Source organism: Aegilops tauschii, chromosome 2, assembly GCF_002575655.3.
Source record: "Aegilops tauschii subsp. strangulata cultivar AL8/78 chromosome 2, Aet v6.0, whole genome shotgun sequence".
In the NCBI taxonomy this organism is placed as follows: Eukaryota; Viridiplantae; Streptophyta; class Magnoliopsida; order Poales; family Poaceae; genus Aegilops; species Aegilops tauschii.
Window position 1 is genome coordinate 412,548,388 of NC_053036.3, and position 19,274 is coordinate 412,567,661.

A 19,274-nucleotide genomic window follows, 5' to 3' on the forward strand; every position below is an offset into this window, starting at 1 on the left:
AATTTGATGGGAGGCTGATAAAAAGTTTTGAACACACAATCATCTGGTTAATTGGACATAAATATGGTCTAATATTTTTTCTTTAAAATGGTGCCATTTTGCAATAAATATTTGATAGGTTCTTTATATTGATGAAAAAATATAAGAGAAACAAAAGAAGAAACACAATTACCTGCGCTTAATTCTCATTGATGGAGACGTTTGTGCCATGGATCGATGACATGGCACAAATCCATCCATCCATCCATCTATCTCCTCATACCACATCCATCCACCCATCCACCCCTAAAAAAAATTCATTCATCAGCTCCACCCCACCGCAAACCCCTCTCTGTCTCCACCCCTCCTCCCTTCCCCTTCCAGATCGCCGCCGCCGCCGCATCCCCATCGGCTCCACCGGCGAGCCCTCGCATCCATGGCCTCCTCCACGCCCTTCCTCACCGCATCGCCACCCGGACCCTATCCCTTCCTCACCGCATGGCCACCCCAAGCCTCCACCGATGGAACCCTAACCCTAACCTAGCGACAACAGCGTCGCGGTTGGCTTGCTCGCCGGCGCGTGCGTGCGTGCTTCGATGCGCGACGCCCCGTCGAGCTGGCCGGCGGCGGCGAGGGCGGCAACAAGGGCCCGGGGCAGGGCGGTGGCGCGGTTCGTGCAGACCAGGCACCGCTCCTCCGGCAAGGTGCTCGGCGAGGAGGAGACGGCCGCCGAGAACGTCTACATCAAGGTATAACGCCCCTGCCCCGTCCCCCTCCCTCCCTCCTCCCGCCCCGGCGCAAGATAGTTATCCAGATTTAGTGCCACCGTTACATGTTTTGCTGCAATGTACAACTTGTATTCGGGGGTGGCGTGGAATTGGACCAGATTTGGGCTTGTTGGTCCAGATTTGGAGGCTAGGTTGTTACTGCTTTACTGGACAGTCCTTGATAACTTAGCCTCTTTTCAAAAAATGCCAGCTTACTGCTCGTGAGCAGCATCTGTATGATGAACAGGCAGCTCTGCATTTGCAAGGTCTCATTCATCTAGTTCCAGTCAGACACGCAACCAATTTAATTCACTGAGAGCTCTGACCATTGGAGCATTCACGCCTTTTATTTTGTTGTAGCTGGGATGTTGCTAGAGTGGTTGAATTTTATTTCATCTACTTAACTAAATTGGTGTTCTGTAGTACTATCATTTTAGCCATGAATGTGTTACCATTTGTCTTGGTCATTAAGAATTTGTTTTGAGTTCTATATTCTGCTTCTTGCTGGTCCAAAATATTTCAGTATGCTGCTCTGCCGATTAGAAGTGTGCTGTTCTTTAGAACATACTTACACCAAGACTCTGGAGTAAATTTGGTGGATTACTAGCATTTGCTAGCAATTTATCAGGCCGTCTTGTTCATTGCATTCAATGTATATAATTTCCCTCACTATCTTTTCCAGTTATGCTTGCTGCTAAGGAATGGTTGCTCCTTTCATCATTGTGGTCGCCCGTGCTGTATCACCATCAGATCCTGTGTCTATATTTTGTCTTGCTCGACGAGTTATCCAGCAATACTAGTGCATAGTAGAAAATTATCATAGATCCTGGCTGTAACCTGCTTTCGTGCTTTTGACTTTGGCCTGCATGATTTTGTGGGGATGTGGTACCAGACTAGAGGGTAGAGGCTGACGATTTCTTGCTGTTTCAGTCAAGTGCTGTTCTTGGTGGAGTTGCGCCTCCGGTGCGCTCTTCGGGCTGCTCGGAGCCATGCTGTCAGAGCTCTTCATCAACTGGGCCATCTACACCAACAAGGAGGGTGCATCTCCAACCAATTCTGCAGCGGTAGCAGCACCAGCAGTACTTCGTTCTGAAAATCCGTCAAGTTTCTCTGGAATTTGGTTAACCTTGTTGAAATTATATGCTCTGGAATTTGTGATTCTGTGCACAACCAGTGGATTGCTGCATGATTTTGTAAGTTTATTATGACATGTGACAGTCCAAAGCACTTTTATTGACTACACAAATCAAACTGAGAAACGCACATTGATAATGTGTACTTCCACTTGAACATGGCCTAAATTCATATGCTACTGAGATGGTTCCATGTAGATTTAGATTCTGTAAATTCTATAACCTAGTGATGCCCTTGTCTTATTACATTGATTAAAGGAAGTGAACTAGTTTGTTACTGAGCTGACAAAGAGCCGAGCTTCTAGATTGTATCTGACTTCAGGTGCTTATGAAGGTGGCTGATTTTTTTCATGGTCTAATTAAAATTGTACCATAATTCTTTTACCCATTTTTCATTTTCGTTTTGCCATTTGCTTGCGTATGTGCCCTATGGGTTAGTGTTGTTGATCCCTAGCATGAGCTTGGTTGCCCTGAACTTCAGAATTCTATTTTCTTGCTTCTCAGTCCCTCTCCCTCCCTGCAGGTGCTACCGGACGCAAGGGTGGAGAATGCGCCTCCTTGCCGAAGCTTCTCGCTCTAGCGGTCTGGTGCTGGTGATCTCAGCCCGTATAGATGGATTGGCCAGCAGCTGTGTATACGGCAGCGGTGCTGCTGTACTACTACACCTATGATCCAATCTAAAGTGCTGGTCCCAAGACTCTGAACTAGCCAAGAAGCAGGAGAGGACGAGAGAGCAACTTCGCTGTGTGCAGCAGCCCTACAAACCCTTTCTACTATGGTAAATTCTGTCATAACCCAATATCAAAATTGTATTATGTCTCATCTTTGATTGCTAAAACCAGTGAAGAAATGATTGTGAAAATGTCAACTGTAGGATTAGGAGATTGTTACATAGCCAAAAGAGGTTCAAATAACACTTTCTTAGTTCTGATACAGCCTCTTTTTATGAATATTTGGTGCAGTCCTTATCATGTGATGAATTAAAGATCATAAGAAATAAATATTACTCCCTCCGTCCGAAAAAACTTGTCCCTCAAATGGATGTATCTAACACCAAGTTAGTGCTAGATACATCCATTTGAGAAACAAGCTTTGGACAATCTTTTCCGGACGGAGGGAGTAAATGCTAACCACGTACCTTCAAGCGACTTTACATCAAGTTACGGTTTCTCAACAGAAATTCTAAATAGATCCAAATCATTCTCACCACATATTGATCTGTACAGCCAAGGATGTTTACTTAAACTGTATAGCTCTTTGCTGTTATTTTCCAGGTATTCTATTTGTGCTCCATCCTGAAATCTATTGTGTACTGCCATGTCCGTGAGGCGTAGCGCTCACTGCTTGATAACACTCCATGCTTGCTGATCCAAATTTTGATTGGTTGTTCTCGCAGACCTGATGAAGCCATGATGCTTACCTCGCTGGAGCGTATCAACCCTAGCCATGGTACCACATTCTTAGTCATGAGGTCACTGTGCTACAACCACAACAACGATATCTTCTCCAGTTAGATAAGTCTTCGGTCTATCCCATTATTTTCTGTTACTTGGTTTTGAGATGCTTATTTTGGGACGAAGGGAGTATTATTGTGTCGATTCCCTATGTGATATAGAAGCTATGGTATTTTGTTTTGAGTCTGTTGTAATTGATAATGATTTGTGTAAAATTAGTGTAGAACATATGTCCTGTTATCTTAAGTCATTTGTGCATGCTCAATGAACCATCTGAGATTGAATCATTTTTTGCGTTCAACATCTAGAACCATTCTGTCCGTGTTGGTATTCATGCTACAACTGTGCTTTCTTGTCTCTTGTGTTGCGTGGTCCTTGTGGTTGTTACTGTTACATGTACATATGCTTCATGATTCAGTCCCTAGCTGCTTTGTATGTTTGTTTTTATTCTGTTTCTAACTCCTTTTGTTTATTGTTAGATGCCTTTGTTCAGCCTCTGCAAACAAGAGCTCCAACCTGAAAGTGAAGAAAGCAGAAGTATACCTGTAGAGCTAGTTATATGTTGTGATAGTATCTGGGTGAAATGTACTATGTAAAGATTGTGCTATTAGCCAAAATTGGCATGTGTATTGATAATTTCCATCTGTTAACTGTTCTCAATGAAATATTGCTTCAAATTATGGAAATTGAAACCCAGGATGTACCTTTGGCATCTAAAAAGGATGTGGCCCAAATAATATTCATAGGAAAAAGGCTGAAAATTAAGGAAATCAAATGTAAAAGGCCTAGGCCCAAAAGAAAAATGCAAGAGACCCAAATAAGAAATGGTCCGCAAAAGGCCATGGCCTAGAAAATAAAAGGCTGAAATGAAAATGGCGAGAAAATAAAAAGCTATAATGTTGGGCCTGGCCCATGTAGCTAGCAAAAAATAACAGGAAAAATATATATAAAAAGGCTGAATTGTTGGGCTCGGCCCATGTAGAACACCGAATTGGACCGGGCTGATTCTTATCCACGTCAGCTTGCCATGCTGGATTCTTACGTGGCCTGGGGAGGTTGCTAGTGACCAAAAATTTGCTCGTGGAATCAACGACCTTTTACATATCACAAAGAAGGTCGCTAATTTTAGTTTACGACTGCCAGCTTTTGACCATCTATTTTTGGTCGCAAAAAGGTCGCAAATGAAAAACAGTGACCTTTCAGTGACTAATAGTGGTGGTCGCAAGTTGCCATATTTCTTATAGTGAGCCACCAAGAGATGCGTCATCCTGGCCAGCCGGTTGGCGCTCTCGACGAGCTGGACGCGGCGTGCCTCCAGCGTCTCGGCGTCCGCGTCTTCCGGGATGGGCGCAGTCAGGTCTTGCATCGCCGCTTGCAACGGATCCTGGCCACCTCCGCCAGAGTGCTCGCCGTGGCTGATGACGAGCACTTCCGTGACGGTGCTGCCGCCGCTGTCCGGGCGAGGAAGCGGCTCGTTGTAGACCACCACGTTGGTGGGGAACGCGTCAATCGACGCCGTGTCAGAGTCGACAAGCATCGGGTCGGTGGAGCCAACCGACTCCAAGTCCACTGCAGGCTCGCTAGCGACGTGGAGCTGATCGAGGAGGCTCACGGGGCGGCTCTCGGGGCCATCGGTGCCCGCATCAGACGCGGGCTCGTCGGAGAGGCGAATCTCGCCGACAAGATCGGCGAGGCAGCTCGCCGCGCAGGCGACCTCCACGCCATGCAGTGCGCCGGCGCAGGTGCCGTCTGGCGTGCCGGGCTGGCTGCGCTCGCCAGGAAGGAACAGGGTTCCCGTCCAGAACAGGTCTCCGGGAGACGGTGCACCTCGCCCCACGGTGGGCGCCAAATGTCGGGGGTTGGGTGTGACATATGCCAATGGATGGCTTATCATGGTGGCGAGTAGAACGTCGCCGGTGCCTAGAAGCGGGATGAGGCGTAGATACGAACACCGGCGCACTTTACCCAGGTTTGGGGCTCTCCTAGGAGATAACACCCCTAGTCCTGCTCTGCGGGGTCTCCGCATGATCACTAAGGCACTAGTGAGTACAAATGGTGCTCCTCGAGCTGTATGCTAGAGGTGGAAGAAGGCAAGGCTTGCTCTCTTCTCCCCCTAGGTGTGAGTCTAATTCTAACAGGTTTCAACCCTTTGCATGGGTGCCCTGGGGGGTTTATATAGGCCTACCCCCAGGGATACAATGGTAATCTGGCCGGGTGTACGACCTGGCTGTCAGTCCCTCTGGTCGCCGGCTTCTCCGCCGACTGCTGGGGCCCGCCACCTGGTGGGCCCCGCCGATTGGTCTGGTACGGAGCCGACAGGCCGCCCCCGCCGCTCGCGGGTCTTGCCGGCTGCTGGTTACTGTAGCCGTAACGCTAATGACGCTTGCTTTGTCAGGAGAGCGTGGCTACAGTCCCGCCGCCTGGCGGGAGATCACTGTAGCCACTCCGCATCTTCTCTGGTTAATGGCGTGTGGGCGCCGAGGAAGGAGCGTGCTGACTGCTGGGGGCCGGCCTCCCTCGGCTCTGACTGGTGAGGCTCTCGCCGTCTTCCGGGCTCTCGCTGACCGGTAGGGCCCGCCGTCTTCGGGCCGTACTGACAGACGGTCGTGGGAACAGGGCTTCGCCTGACAGGAATGATGTCGGGGGGAGTCGCAACAGTGCCGCGCCGGGCGGAGATCTCCGCCTGTACGGAACACTGTGGCCACGCCCGGCCCTGGATACGGGGGTGATGGGCTATACTGCAGCCCCACCCTGTCTTGTCGTCTTAATGGGGGCGCAGACTCCGAGGGCGCCATGGGCCAACTGCTAGGAGCCGGCCTCTCTGGAGGCCGCCTGCCAGGAGTCGGCTCATCTTGGAGCCGTCTTCCTGAGCACGCCTGTCTACCGGCAGTCGGCCGTTCGGCCAGCCGGCCGCCAGAAGGCGGCGCTCTATCTTGGCGTCTTGAGGGGCGCAGCCGGCCCCGATGTCCTGGAAGGTTCTGGGCTCGGGTTAGGCTACCCGTGGCCCATTACTCCGACAGTAGTCCCCGAAGCTGGTGAGGCGCCGCGGCTGAGGGGCTGAGAAGCCTCAACAGTTTCCTCCTCCGGGTGCTATGGGTGGAAGCTTCATCCGACTCCTCGCAAGCCGCCTGAGGGAGTCGGCCACGTCCAGTCGGATTTATCTGGAATTTCGAATGCAACGGCGGGAACTAGGTGGCGTGTTAGCTAACCTTCTAGGCCCGCCGCCCGTCGTGGGCGTGCCACATGGCGCCAGCCAGCCGGGCCAGCCTGCCAGCCCATGCGCGTGATGGGACACGACTGCAGGCTGAGCCCGCCACCACCGGGCCGCGGCACGCGAGCGGATCCGCTGCGGCCGAGGCGGGCGGTTGGGTTTCCCCGCGAAGTTACTGCGCGCAGTAACTCGCGCGGTAAAGGCGGGAGCGTGGGGTCGTGGGCACAGTTTATCCCATGATCCCACGCCCGCCCCCTCGGCTTCATAGCCCGTAGGCTATAAGTAGGGAGAGGGTAGGGAGCGGCGAAGCACGCGCGCCCCTCCACCCCATTTGCCTCCTTCTTCCTCCCGTCGAAGCGCCCCCGAGCTCCGCCGGAGCGCCGCCGCTGCTCGTCCCCGCGCCCTCTTGGCCCCGCCCCAATCTCAGTTCTCCCGCCGCGCCGCTCTCTTTGTCGAGCCCTCCATGGCGCGCGAGCATGGAGGAGACTGGGACGGGTCGAATGTCCACGAAGACCACATAGCTTTCCTTCGCGACACACGGATCCTTCCCGGCGCAAACTACGTGAAGGCGCGCGTGCCTCCAGCGGGGGAGATCTCGCCGGCGCCGGGGGAGAACGAGCGGGTCGTCTTCCACTCGCACTTCATCCGTGGCTTTGGCTTGCTGATGAGCGGCTTCCTCCGCTCGTTCCTCGAATTTTACCATCTCCAACCTCACCACATCACGCCCAACACCGTGATGCTCCTGGCCGCCTTCGTCACGATGTGCAAAGGCTATCTCGGCATCCACCCCACCATCGAGCTGTGGGGAGCATTCTTCTACACCAAGGTGGGCACCTCCGTCCGGGAGGTGGCTGCCCAGTGTGGTGCCTTCATCGTGGTGCGCCGGCCGTCTTCGAAGAACGCCTTCCCCACCATCAAGCTGCCACACTCGGTTAAGATGTGGCAGCAATCTTACTTCTACGTGGAGAACGTGGACCCGTCCATCAACTTCATCAACCTGCCAGCTTATGTAGCCGGCCCGCCGGCTGAGCCTCGGGCCAGCTGGGGCTACAAGGGGAGCAGTGCAGACCACAGTGATTGGGTGCTCTTGAAAATATGGCTTCAATTTCTTGGCGGCAAAGTGCATGCCATAGCACATCTTCTGGTAGTGGGGGTAGTTTTTCTTGGAGGCGGACAACACTTCACTCAGGTAATACACCGGCCTCTGGACTAGAAGTGCTTTGCCTTCTTCCTTGCGTTCCACCACTATGACTGTGCGATGTAGAGGAGCATGGGCTCCTTAGGAGTCGGAGCCGCCAGGATAGGAGGAGTGGTCAACATCTTCTTGAGCTGGAGGAAAGCTTCATCCGCCTTGTCGTTCCACTCGAAAAAAGTGGTCTTTTTCATGAGCTGGTACAGGGGAAGAGCCTTCTCGCCCAGCCGACTGATGAAACGGCTAATGGATGCCAAGCAGCCGGTGAATTTTTTCATGTCCAGTAGTCGAGTGGGCACTTCCATCCTCTCGATGGCCTTGATCTTCACAGGGTTGCATTCTATGCCGCGCTCTGAGACCAGAAAGCCAAGAAGCTGGCCGGCTGATACTCCAAAGATGCATTTCTCCGGGTTGAGCTTGATCTGAAATCGACGCAAATTCTCAAAGGTCTCCTTGAGGTCTTCTAGCAGCGTTCCACGCTTCTCCGTCTTCACCACAACATCATCCACATAGACGTGGGCGTTTCTGCCGAGTTGCTTAAGGAGACACTTCTGCATGTATCGCTGAAAAGTGGTGCCGGCATTCCTCAAGCCGAACGTCATGGTCAGGTAGCAGAAGGCTTCGAATGGCGTGATGAAGGCGGTCTTCAGCCTGTCGGCCGGGTTTAGCTTGATCTGGTGGTACCCTGAGTATGCATCCAAATAGCTCAACAGCTCGCATACGGCTGTGCAGTCTATCACCTGGTCAATCCTTGGTAAGGCAAAGGGATCTTTGGGGCATGCTTTGTTGAGGCTAGTATAATCAATACACATGCGCCACTGCTTGTTCTTTTTCAGCACTAGGACCGGGTTAGCTAACCATTCTGGAAAGAACACCTCCATGATGAAGCTGGCTGCTAGAAGCCGGGCTATCTCTTCTCCAACAACTCTTCTCTTTTCCTCTGACAGGTGGTGCAAGGGCTGCCTGACTGGCTTGGCATCAGATCGGACGTGTAGCTTGTGCTCGGCGAATTCCGTCGAAACACCCGACATGTCCTTGGGAGACCATGCAAAGATGTCCCGGTTCTCACGGAGGAAATCGACGAGCTCGCCTTCCTATTTGCTGTCAAGGTTTGCACCTATGACAGCGTGCCTCTCCAGGTGCTCCGGGTCCAAGGGTATCTTCTTTGTTTCCTTTGCCGGCTTGAATGAGCCCTCAGCTTCCGACTCCTTGGGGTTGGATGATATTTCCGGCTGCTTGCCGGCCATAGACACCACCCGGTCAAGGAGCCGATTCTCAGCCGCGATCACGAGGGACTCGGCTAACCGGCAGCTCTCTGCTGCGCAGGCGGACGACTTCTTGTAGTCTCCTACTATGGTCAGGATTCCCTTGGAGCTCAGCATCTTCATCTTCAGGTAAGCATAGTGGGGGACCGCCATAAACTTGGCCAGGGCAGGGCGGCCGAGCAATGCATGATAAGGGCTCTTAAGGTTCACCACCTCAAACCAGACTGGCTCTCGGTGGAAATGATTTTTGTCCCCGAAGAGGACATCTATCTGAGTCTTGCCGATTGGTGAGCAGGAAAGGCCTGGAACAATGCCATGGAAAACAGTCCGGCTGGGCTGAAGATGTCTCTGCTTGATTCCCAACTTCTCCATGGTATCTTTGTACAGGATGTTGATGCTGCTGCTGCCATCTATCAGAACTCGGGAGAAGCAAGCAGCTCGCCTCTCTGTGGCAAAGGTGGCATCCAACACCAGAGCATAAGAGGCGGGATTGGGCATCACCTCTGGGTGGTCGGCTCTAACTGCTCGGGATAACTTAGCCTCTTTTCAAAAAATGCCAGCTTACTGCTCGTGAGCAGCATCTGTATGATGAACAGGCAGCTCTGCATTTGCAAGGTCTCATTCATCTAGTTCCAGTCAGACACGCAACCAATTTAATTCACTGAGAGCTCTGACCATTGGAGCATTCACGCCTTTTATTTTGTTGTAGCTGGGATGTTGCTAGAGTGGTTGAATTTTATTTCATCTACTTAACTAAATTGGTGTTCTGTAGTACTATCATTTTAGCCATGAATGTGTTACCATTTGTCTTGGTCATTAAGAATTTGTTTTGAGTTCTATATTCTGCTTCTTGCTGGTCCAAAATATTTCAGTATGCTGCTCTGCCGATTAGAAGTGTGCTGTTCTTTAGAACATACTTACACCAAGACTCTGGAGTAAATTTGGTGGATTACTAGCATTTGCTAGCAATTTATCAGGCCGTCTTGTTCATTGCATTCAATGTATATAATTTCCCTCACTATCTTTTCCAGTTATGCTTGCTGCTAAGGAATGGTTGCTCCTTTCATCATTGTGGTCGCCCGTGCTGTATCACCATCAGATCCTGTGTCTATATTTTGTCTTGCTCGACGAGTTATCCAGCAATACTAGTGCATAGTAGAAAATTATCATAGATCCTGGCTGTAACCTGCTTTCGTGCTTTTGACTTTGGCCTGCATGATTTTGTGGGGATGTGGTACCAGACTAGAGGGTAGAGGCTGACGATTTCTTGCTGTTTCAGTCAAGTGCTGTTCTTGGTGGAGTTGCGCCTCCGGTGCGCTCTTCGGGCTGCTCGGAGCCATGCTGTCAGAGCTCTTCATCAACTGGGCCATCTACACCAACAAGGAGGGTGCATCTCCAACCAATTCTGCAGCGGTAGCAGCACCAGCAGTACTTCGTTCTGAAAATCCGTCAAGTTTCTCTGGAATTTGGTTAACCTTGTTGAAATTATATGCTCTGGAATTTGTGATTCTGTGCACAACCAGTGGATTGCTGCATGATTTTGTAAGTTTATTATGACATGTGACAGTCCAAAGCACTTTTATTGACTACACAAATCAAACTGAGAAACGCACATTGATAATGTGTACTTCCACTTGAACATGGCCTAAATTCATATGCTACTGAGATGGTTCCATGTAGATTTAGATTCTGTAAATTCTATAACCTAGTGATGCCCTTGTCTTATTACATTGATTAAAGGAAGTGAACTAGTTTGTTACTGAGCTGACAAAGAGCCGAGCTTCTAGATTGTATCTGACTTCAGGTGCTTATGAAGGCGGCTGATTTTTTTCATGGTCTAATTAAAATTGTACCATAATTCTTTTACCCATTTTTCATTTTCGTTTTGCCATTTGCTTGCGTATGTGCCCTATGGGTTAGTGTTGTTGATCCCTAGCATGAGCTTGGTTGCCCTGAACTTCAGAATTCTATTTTCTTGCTTCTCAGTCCCTCTCCCTCCCTGCAGGTGCTACCGGACGCAAGGGTGGAGAATGCGCCTCCTTGCCGAAGCTTCTCGCTCTAGCGGTCTGGTGCTGGTGATCTCAGCCCGTATAGATGGATTGGCCAGCAGCTGTGTATACGGCAGCGGTGCTGCTGTACTACTACACCTATGATCCAATCTAAAGTGCTGGTCCCAAGACTCTGAACTAGCCAAGAAGCAGGAGAGGACGAGAGAGCAACTTCGCTGTGTGCAGCAGCCCTACAAACCCTTTCTACTATGGTAAATTCTGTCATAACCCAATATCAAAATTGTATTATGTCTCATCTTTGATTGCTAAAACCAGTGAAGAAATGATTGTGAAAATGTCAACTGTAGGATTAGGAGATTGTTACATAGCCAAAAGAGGTTCAAATAACACTTTCTTAGTTCTGATACAGCCTCTTTTTATGAATATTTGGTGCAGTCCTTATCATGTGATGAATTAAAGATCATAAGAAATAAATATTACTCCCTCCGTCCGAAAAAACTTGTCCCTCAAATGGATGTATCTAACACCAAGTTAGTGCTAGATACATCCATTTGAGAAACAAGCTTTGGACAATCTTTTCCGGACGGAGGGAGTAAATGCTAACCACGTACCTTCAAGCGACTTTACATCAAGTTACGGTTTCTCAACAGAAATTCTAAATAGATCCAAATCATTCTCACCACATATTGATCTGTACAGCCAAGGATGTTTACTTAAACTGTATAGCTCTTTGCTGTTATTTTCCAGGTATTCTATTTGTGCTCCATCCTGAAATCTATTGTGTACTGCCATGTCCGTGAGGCGTAGCGCTCACTGCTTGATAACACTCCATGCTTGCTGATCCAAATTTTGATTGGTTGTTCTCGCAGACCTGATGAAGCCATGATGCTTACCTCGCTGGAGCGTATCAACCCTAGCCATGGTACCACATTCTTAGTCATGAGGTCACTGTGCTACAACCACAACAACGATATCTTCTCCAGTTAGATAAGTCTTCGGTCTATCCCATTATTTTCTGTTACTTGGTTTTGAGATGCTTATTTTGGGACGAAGGGAGTATTATTGTGTCGATTCCCTATGTGATATAGAAGCTATGGTATTTTGTTTTGAGTCTGTTGTAATTGATAATGATTTGTGTAAAATTAGTGTAGAACATATGTCCTGTTATCTTAAGTCATTTGTGCATGCTCAATGAACCATCTGAGATTGAATCATTTTTTGCGTTCAACATCTAGAACCATTCTGTCCGTGTTGGTATTCATGCTACAACTGTGCTTTCTTGTCTCTTGTGTTGCGTGGTCCTTGTGGTTGTTACTGTTACATGTACATATGCTTCATGATTCAGTCCCTAGCTGCTTTGTATGTTTGTTTTTATTCTGTTTCTAACTCCTTTTGTTTATTGTTAGATGCCTTTGTTCAGCCTCTGCAAACAAGAGCTCCAACCTGAAAGTGAAGAAAGCAGAAGTATACCTGTAGAGCTAGTTATATGTTGTGATAGTATCTTGGTGAAATGTACTATGTAAAGATTGTGCTATTAGCCAAAATTGGCATGTGTATTGATAATTTCCATCTGTTAACTGTTCTCAATGAAATATTGCTTCAAATTATGGAAATTGAAACCCAGGATGTACCTTTGGCATCTAAAAAGGATGTGGCCCAAATAATATTCATAGGAAAAAGGCTGAAAATTAAGGAAATCAAATGTAAAAGGCCTAGGCCCAAAAGAAAAATGCAAGAGACCCAAATAAGAAATGGTCCGCAAAAGGCCATGGCCTAGAAAATAAAAGGCTGAAATGAAAATGGCGAGAAAATAAAAAGCTATAATGTTGGGCCTGGCCCATGTAGCTAGCAAAAAATAACAGGAAAAATATATATAAAAAGGCTGAATTGTTGGGCTCGGCCCATGTAGAACACCGAATTGGACCGGGCTGATTCTTATCCACGTCAGCTTGCCATGCTGGATTCTTACGTGGCCTGGGGAGGTTGCTAGTGACCAAAAATTTGCTCGTGGAATCAACGACCTTTTACATATCACAAAGAAGGTCGCTAATTTTAGTTTACGACTGCCAGCTTTTGACCATCTATTTTTGGTCGCAAAAAGGTCGCAAATGAAAAACAGTGACCTTTCAGTGACTAATAGTGGTGGTCGCAAGTTGCCATATTTCTTATAGTGAGCCACCAAGAGATGCGTCATCCTGGCCAGCCGGTTGGCGCTCTCGACGAGCTGGACGCGGCGTGCCTCCAGCGTCTCGGCGTCCGCGTCTTCCGGGATGGGCGCAGTCAGGTCTTGCATCGCCGCTTGCAACGGATCCTGGCCACCTCCGCCAGAGTGCTCGCCGTGGCTGATGACGAGCACTTCCGTGACGGTGCTGCCGCCGCTGTCCGGGCGAGGAAGCGGCTCGTTGTAGACCACCACGTTGGTGGGGAACGCGTCAATCGACGCCGTGTCAGAGTCGACAAGCATCGGGTCGGTGGAGCCAACCGACTCCAAGTCCACTGCAGGCTCGCTAGCGACGTGGAGCTGATCGAGGAGGCTCACGGGGCGGCTCTCGGGGCCATCGGTGCCCGCATCAGACGCGGGCTCGTCGGAGAGGCGAATCTCGCCGACAAGATCGGCGAGGCAGCTCGCCGCGCAGGCGACCTCCACGCCATGCAGTGCGCCGGCGCAGGTGCCGTCTGGCGTGCCGGGCTGGCTGCGCTCGCCAGGAAGGAACAGGGTTCCCGTCCAGAACAGGTCTCCGGGAGACGGTGCACCTCGCCCCACGGTGGGCGCCAAATGTCGGGGGTTGGGTGTGACATATGCCAATGGATGGCTTATCATGGTGGCGAGTAGAACGTCGCCGGTGCCTAGAAGCGGGATGAGGCGTAGATACGAACACCGGCGCACTTTACCCAGGTTTGGGGCTCTCCTAGGAGATAACACCCCTAGTCCTGCTCTGCGGGGTCTCCGCATGATCACTAAGGCACTAGTGAGTACAAATGGTGCTCCTCGAGCTGTATGCTAGAGGTGGAAGAAGGCAAGGCTTGCTCTCTTCTCCCCCTAGGTGTGAGTCTAATTCTAACAGGTTTCAACCCTTTGCATGGGTGCCCTGGGGGGTTTATATAGGCCTACCCCCAGGGATACAATGGTAATCTGGCCGGGTGTACGACCTGGCTGTCAGTCCCTCTGGTCGCCGGCTTCTCCGCCGACTGCTGGGGCCCGCCACCTGGTGGGCCCCGCCGATTGGTCTGGTACGGAGCCGACAGGCCGCCCCCGCCGCTCGCGGGTCTTGCCGGCTGCTGGTTACTGTAGCCGTAACGCTAATGACGCTTGCTTTGTCAGGAGAGCGTGGCTACAGTCCCGCCGCCTGGCGGGAGATCACTGTAGCCACTCCGCATCTTCTCTGGTTAATGGCGTGTGGGCGCCGAGGAAGGAGCGTGCTGACTGCTGGGGGCCGGCCTCCCTCGGCTCTGACTGGTGAGGCTCTCGCCGTCTTCCGGGCTCTCGCTGACCGGTAGGGCCCGCCGTCTTCGGGCCGTACTGACAGACGGTCGTGGGAACAGGGCTTCGCCTGACAGGAATGATGTCGGGGGGAGTGGCAACAGTGCCGCGCCGGGCGGAGATCTCCGCCTGTACGGAACACTGTGGCCACGCCCGGCCCTGGATACGGGGGTGATGGGCTATACTGCAGCCCCACCCTGTCTTGTCGTCTTAATGGGGGCGCAGACTCTGAGGGCGCCATGGGCCGACTGCTAGGAGCCGGCCTCTCTGGAGGCCGCCTGCCAGGAGTCGGCTCGTCTTGGAGCCGTCTTCCTGAGCACGGCCGTCTACCGGCAGTCGGCCGTTCGGCCACCCGGCCGCCAGAAGGCGACGCTCTATCTTGGCGTCTTGAGGGGCGCAGCCGGCCCCGATGTCCTGAAAGGTTCTGGGGCTCGGGTTAGGCTACCCGTGGCCCATTACTCCGACAAGGGCTAGGGACTGCATGGATCATTTTTTTCTTTAGCTGTCTCTGTTCCAAAATAAGTGTCAACTTTAGTAGTAGTACAACTTTGTACTAAAGTTTGCATAAAGTTGAGTCACTTATTATGGAACGGAGGGAGTACATATTGGTTATTATCTGTCAATCATTGAGATGCAATAGCATGCATGTTAGTCTCCTTTGTATTTGATGAAATGTTGCAACGAGCAACCTTGGACGCAAGATACATGAAACAGAAGCTGGAAGCTTCATAGCATTGTACACATTTATCTCGCTGATAAATTACAGTACGTACTATACTAGTACTATGTAAAGAGTTAGGTGTCGCACGGTGTCCAGAAAATATGGTGATAGTGTGAGGTGGGCCATGTAATCACTGAGCCTGCGTGTTTTCACTGCTCTCGCACTCCTCCGCTGAGAATGGAGAAAATAGTAATCTAGTAGTACCTCCTTTCGCCGAAAGCGTGGGACATCCAGCAGTCCTACCACCTCAGTAATAATGACCAATGAGCCGTCAAATCACATAGACCCAGCAGGAAGTTGGACAGACGAAGCAACCATCACTATTGAATCCGCTTCTCCCTTCAATGCAGGCGCTAGTGAGAGGTCGCGTCCGCTCTGCCCAGGCATGAAAGCAACACTGATTCTTTGGAGCGGCGCTGATCGTTTCGGGCAGGAAGCGCGTGCGGGCGATGGAGGGGCTTTGGGTGGACAAGGCTGGTCAGGAGCGGGCGTGGCAGCTGTCCCACCTGTCCCGACCGGACGCCCGGAAATGAGAGGATGCACCAACTCTCGCGGCTAAATCGTACACTACACACCATCTCTCTGTAGGAGTAGGTCGATGTGTCGCTCTCTCTAACACACACATGCTGTTAAAACACACACACACATGCGGAGGTAAAATGAGTCTATATCTCAATTAATGATGACTTGCATGTTACCATCCATATGTTACTACCTACTATGAAAGTACTATGACCAGCCTAGCAATGATCAGCCCGGAAACGGGAGTAGTAACATAGACTAGTAACATATGCATGTTACTTGTCCAAGTTACTCACCACTATGACCAGCGTAGCAATGTAACCAAACGCTCCTTACTCTGCCTTGTTATCTCCCCCGGAAACCCAATGCATGGAGCGCAACAACGCGTTGGTGCATGCGAGTTAATATGTGGCCCTGCATGGTAGCTAAAATGGCATATCTTAGTTGTTGTGATTAATTGTTGCGTTTAGAGACAGAAATCAGGGCTTTGATTGGAGGAAGGACCGGTCAAGTTTCTCCTTATTCTCCAATCTGCTTGCACCTCGTTTCGAAAACAAATCTACTTGCACCTTGGTCCCGCTGCACCTTCTAACGTGACTTATTACACCTAGACGGAGGGAGTAGTACGAGATACGGTGGCATACTGACTTAGGTCGAATACGAGTGCCCAAAATTGTGTGCATGTTATAATACGGATTCACTTAAAATAGTACGTGAGCGAACAGAGGGATCGATTGGACAGTGTTCACGAGCAGTAGCGAGATGTGTGAGGTAAGATACACCGCTGGCGCTTTAATTTTTCTTAGTAATTTGTTTGTTTCACCCTCTGACTGGTGGGACCCAACGTACTACGTGGAGAAAAGTAAGGTGACTAAAGCTGCATTATTTCTGTACTACCAACACTGCTTTAAATCCCAAAAGACCTTACCACCAAAGCCACATGACACGATTATGATTTAAATCCCAATGACTCCCACGCAAAAAAACACGGCATTCTTGTCACATGAATGCAGTAATGTATTAAAGCTTATTTTTCTCTCGTTTAACATAACGTGGGGGTGGTGTAGTTGGTTAGCCTGTTCGCTCATCAAACTTGAGGTCTCGGGTTCGATAACTACACTTGAGCATAATTTTATTTTTGTTCGACTTCTTTCTTCCACCCAATGACAGGTAGGCCCCGCATGACACAGAGAGAAAATGATCTGGGGCGGTGCCAGGAGGATTCTTTGACTGGTCAAAATGGATGGATACGGAGCTATACAATCTCGTAGTGACCGTATAATCACCTCATCACGTATATGCTGCAGCCTCGGCGCTTTGTTTTCTACGGTTTGCACTCTTCACACACTCTCTCCAGTATATATATACACACTGGAGCCTCAACGCTTGTAGTTGCTCTCTTCACACTCTCTCACCCTCTCCAGATCTAAACAAGACTTCGTTGGCCTCTCTCTCTCCCCTCACTGCTGGTCAAAGAGCCGGCAGGATCCGTCCGCCGGGAAGAGAAGGAGGCTTAACGCTGTCGCCGTCGGCAAGGGAGGGAATCCACTACCGGCGCAGCTGTTCTCTTTCACCCAGCAGCGGCGTGGGAGGGCCTCCGACCCCTTCTTCCTCGCGGCCGTACATAGTGTGGGCCGAACGGCCTCCGGTTGCCCACCGAACCACACCCCAAGAACCTTAAGGTATAATTTACTGATTCCACATGCATTGCTCTAGCTGCATGTGGGCTTTTTCCGCTTCTGCACTCGAATCTAGGTGTTGGATCAAACAGGAAAGTAGTGGGGAAAGTTGTATAGCATGAATCTAGGACATGGTTCAAAGAGGAAAGGAAGGGGGGAAAGTACTAGTATAGACTGGCTATCCAGCACCTACGTTGGTCGAAAAGGGGAAACAATGACAAAAACAGTACGCACATCTGTAACAAACTGATCTTTTGTTTTGGGGGACAAGGCTGTAGAGTTTGAGCGCGAGTAGATTTGCTGCGCTCACATAGGGAAAGGTGTCTAAAGATAACAAAACCGGGACCAACACAAATATGCTCCTTGGTTGTTTTTGTTCTTTGTTGCAACAGACTGTGCATCACCCCTTCATACATCGGTGCTGGTGCGTCCACTGTCCCGTGCAACTCTTTAGCTGTTGTTAATCTAAGGCCCTATTTGGTTAAAAACTCCCTAGTCCCCACCTGCTTGGTTCCAGGGACTAAACATGGACTAGCGGTTATTAAATGACATGCTAAAAGACCATGTTACCCCTAGTAATGAACTAATAGAGACAAGCTGCGATGCGGGGCAGGGGCAACTGTTGGAAAAAGTCCCAAAAGACTCTCCCTCGGGGTCTTCTTTCTTTAGTCCCTAAAAGTCCCTCCTATTTGGTTTAGATGGGACTGACACGGACTTTTCTTAGTCCCGACACCAAAACGTCCCTGTAAACAAACACCCTCTAATAATGCCGCTGGAAAATTGATGCAATGCCACAGTTAGAAGCAAATTACATGTTGAACCAATTTTATTGTTAATATAATCTCTCTATTAATATTAATCAATGCCACTGTTTGAGAAATGCTACTGTCTTGCTTTCTTTCCCATTTAGATAAGTTAGATGCTTCTTTTTTTGGCTTCTGTGTCATCCACTGTTATTGACCACTAGTTCTTTCCTTTGCACCTCTGTGTAAACAGGGTTATCTACTTCACCTCGTTGCTATTGTGACCTTTTTGTTGCATTGCACAAAACACTTTTGTTTTAAGAGTGTTTTGTGCAGTTCAACCAAAATGTCACACCGACAATTTTGCTTGGTTGCCTGATCTTAGTGGAACTGCACAAGAGGAGATCTTACTTCCTATCCGTGTTGGCAAATTTGGTTCAGATCTTCTTCTTGTGAGTTGTTTGAATTCCGCGTCATGAGAGGTCAGTACTAGCCTTCTTTCACATGATTGTGCAGTGTGCTTTCATATGTTGTGCTACTTGTACGCTAATGTTGCTTGATTTTAGGGAACTGCACAAATGGAGACAAGACTTCCAATCTGTATGTGCACCGTAATATCCCATTGAGGTAAGATAAGGATATTTCACAACTGTTGGCCTGTATTTTGCCACTTTCATCTGAAAATTAACGTCGTTGTTTAGTGCTATACTTGTGCCCCCTAATTGACATGCCAAATCTTACATTGAAGGCGAAGCTTGTCTGTTATTGAACCAAGTGATGAAGGGGAAGAACAAGCGAAAGAAAAACAAAAATCAACTCCCGGTGCTGTAATGAAGCACTGGAACTGTGATGACACAAGTAATGATATAGTTTTGCATCTTAATTTATTGCTATGGCTGGAACGAGCAATTGTTTTACCACTGATTTGATGCCACTCTTAATGTAATATGTAATTATCTCTACTTGTGCAAACAGGGATCTTCTTTGAAGATACCATATATTTTAGTGGAACTGCACAAGAAGATGTTGGAAACATTAAACTAATTGAGGGGTATATAGTAAGCATGGCAACCACAGTAGATAACAACAGATGGTTCCGGAGAAGTGCTTGATCTATA

The 19,274-nt window shown here is 49.4% G+C and overlaps 1 protein-coding gene and 1 long non-coding RNA gene across 4 annotated transcripts; both read left to right on the forward strand.

Annotated features, from left to right (window-relative positions):
* The first annotated feature begins 277 nt into the window (after window positions 1-277).
* Window positions 278-4,019, forward strand: LOC123497109 (uncharacterized). Of its 2 annotated transcripts, none has more exons than XM_045233105.2 (4): window positions 278-728; window positions 1,677-1,810; window positions 2,403-2,657; window positions 3,276-4,019. In XM_045233105.2, the coding sequence occupies exons 1-3, from the start codon at window positions 576-578 to the stop codon at window positions 2,548-2,550; spliced, it is 435 nt and encodes a 144-aa protein (XP_045089040.1). In that variant the 5' UTR covers window positions 278-575; the 3' UTR covers window positions 2,551-2,657; window positions 3,276-4,019. The 2 variants fall into 2 exon arrangements, 1 of the variants encoding a protein (XP_045089040.1); XR_006670257.2 differs by having other exon boundaries at window positions 317-728; window positions 1,677-1,939.
* Window positions 4,020-9,547: 5,528 nt separating this feature from the next.
* On the forward strand, window positions 9,548-12,657 carry LOC123497110 (uncharacterized). Of its 2 annotated transcripts, XR_006670259.2 has the most exons (3): window positions 9,617-10,543; window positions 11,007-11,261; window positions 11,880-12,657. It is a non-coding gene; the product is annotated as an uncharacterized lncRNA (long non-coding RNA). The 2 variants fall into 2 exon arrangements; XR_006670258.2 differs by having other exon boundaries at window positions 9,548-11,261.
* The last annotated feature ends 6,617 nt before the right edge of the window (window positions 12,658-19,274 follow it).

Bases quoted from the DNA above. Each gene is read 5' to 3' on its own strand.
- LOC123497109 (XM_045233105.2), top strand. From the start codon at position 576: ATGCGCGACGCCCCGTCGAGCTGGCCGGCGGCGGCGAGGGCGGCAACA. The intron at 729-1,676 runs GTATAACGCCCC...TTGCTGTTTCAG, and splicing joins CCGAGAACGTCTACATCAAG to TCAAGTGCTGTTCTTGGTGG. The intron at 1,811-2,402 runs GTAGCAGCACCA...CCCTCCCTGCAG, and splicing joins CTCCAACCAATTCTGCAGCG to GTGCTACCGGACGCAAGGGT.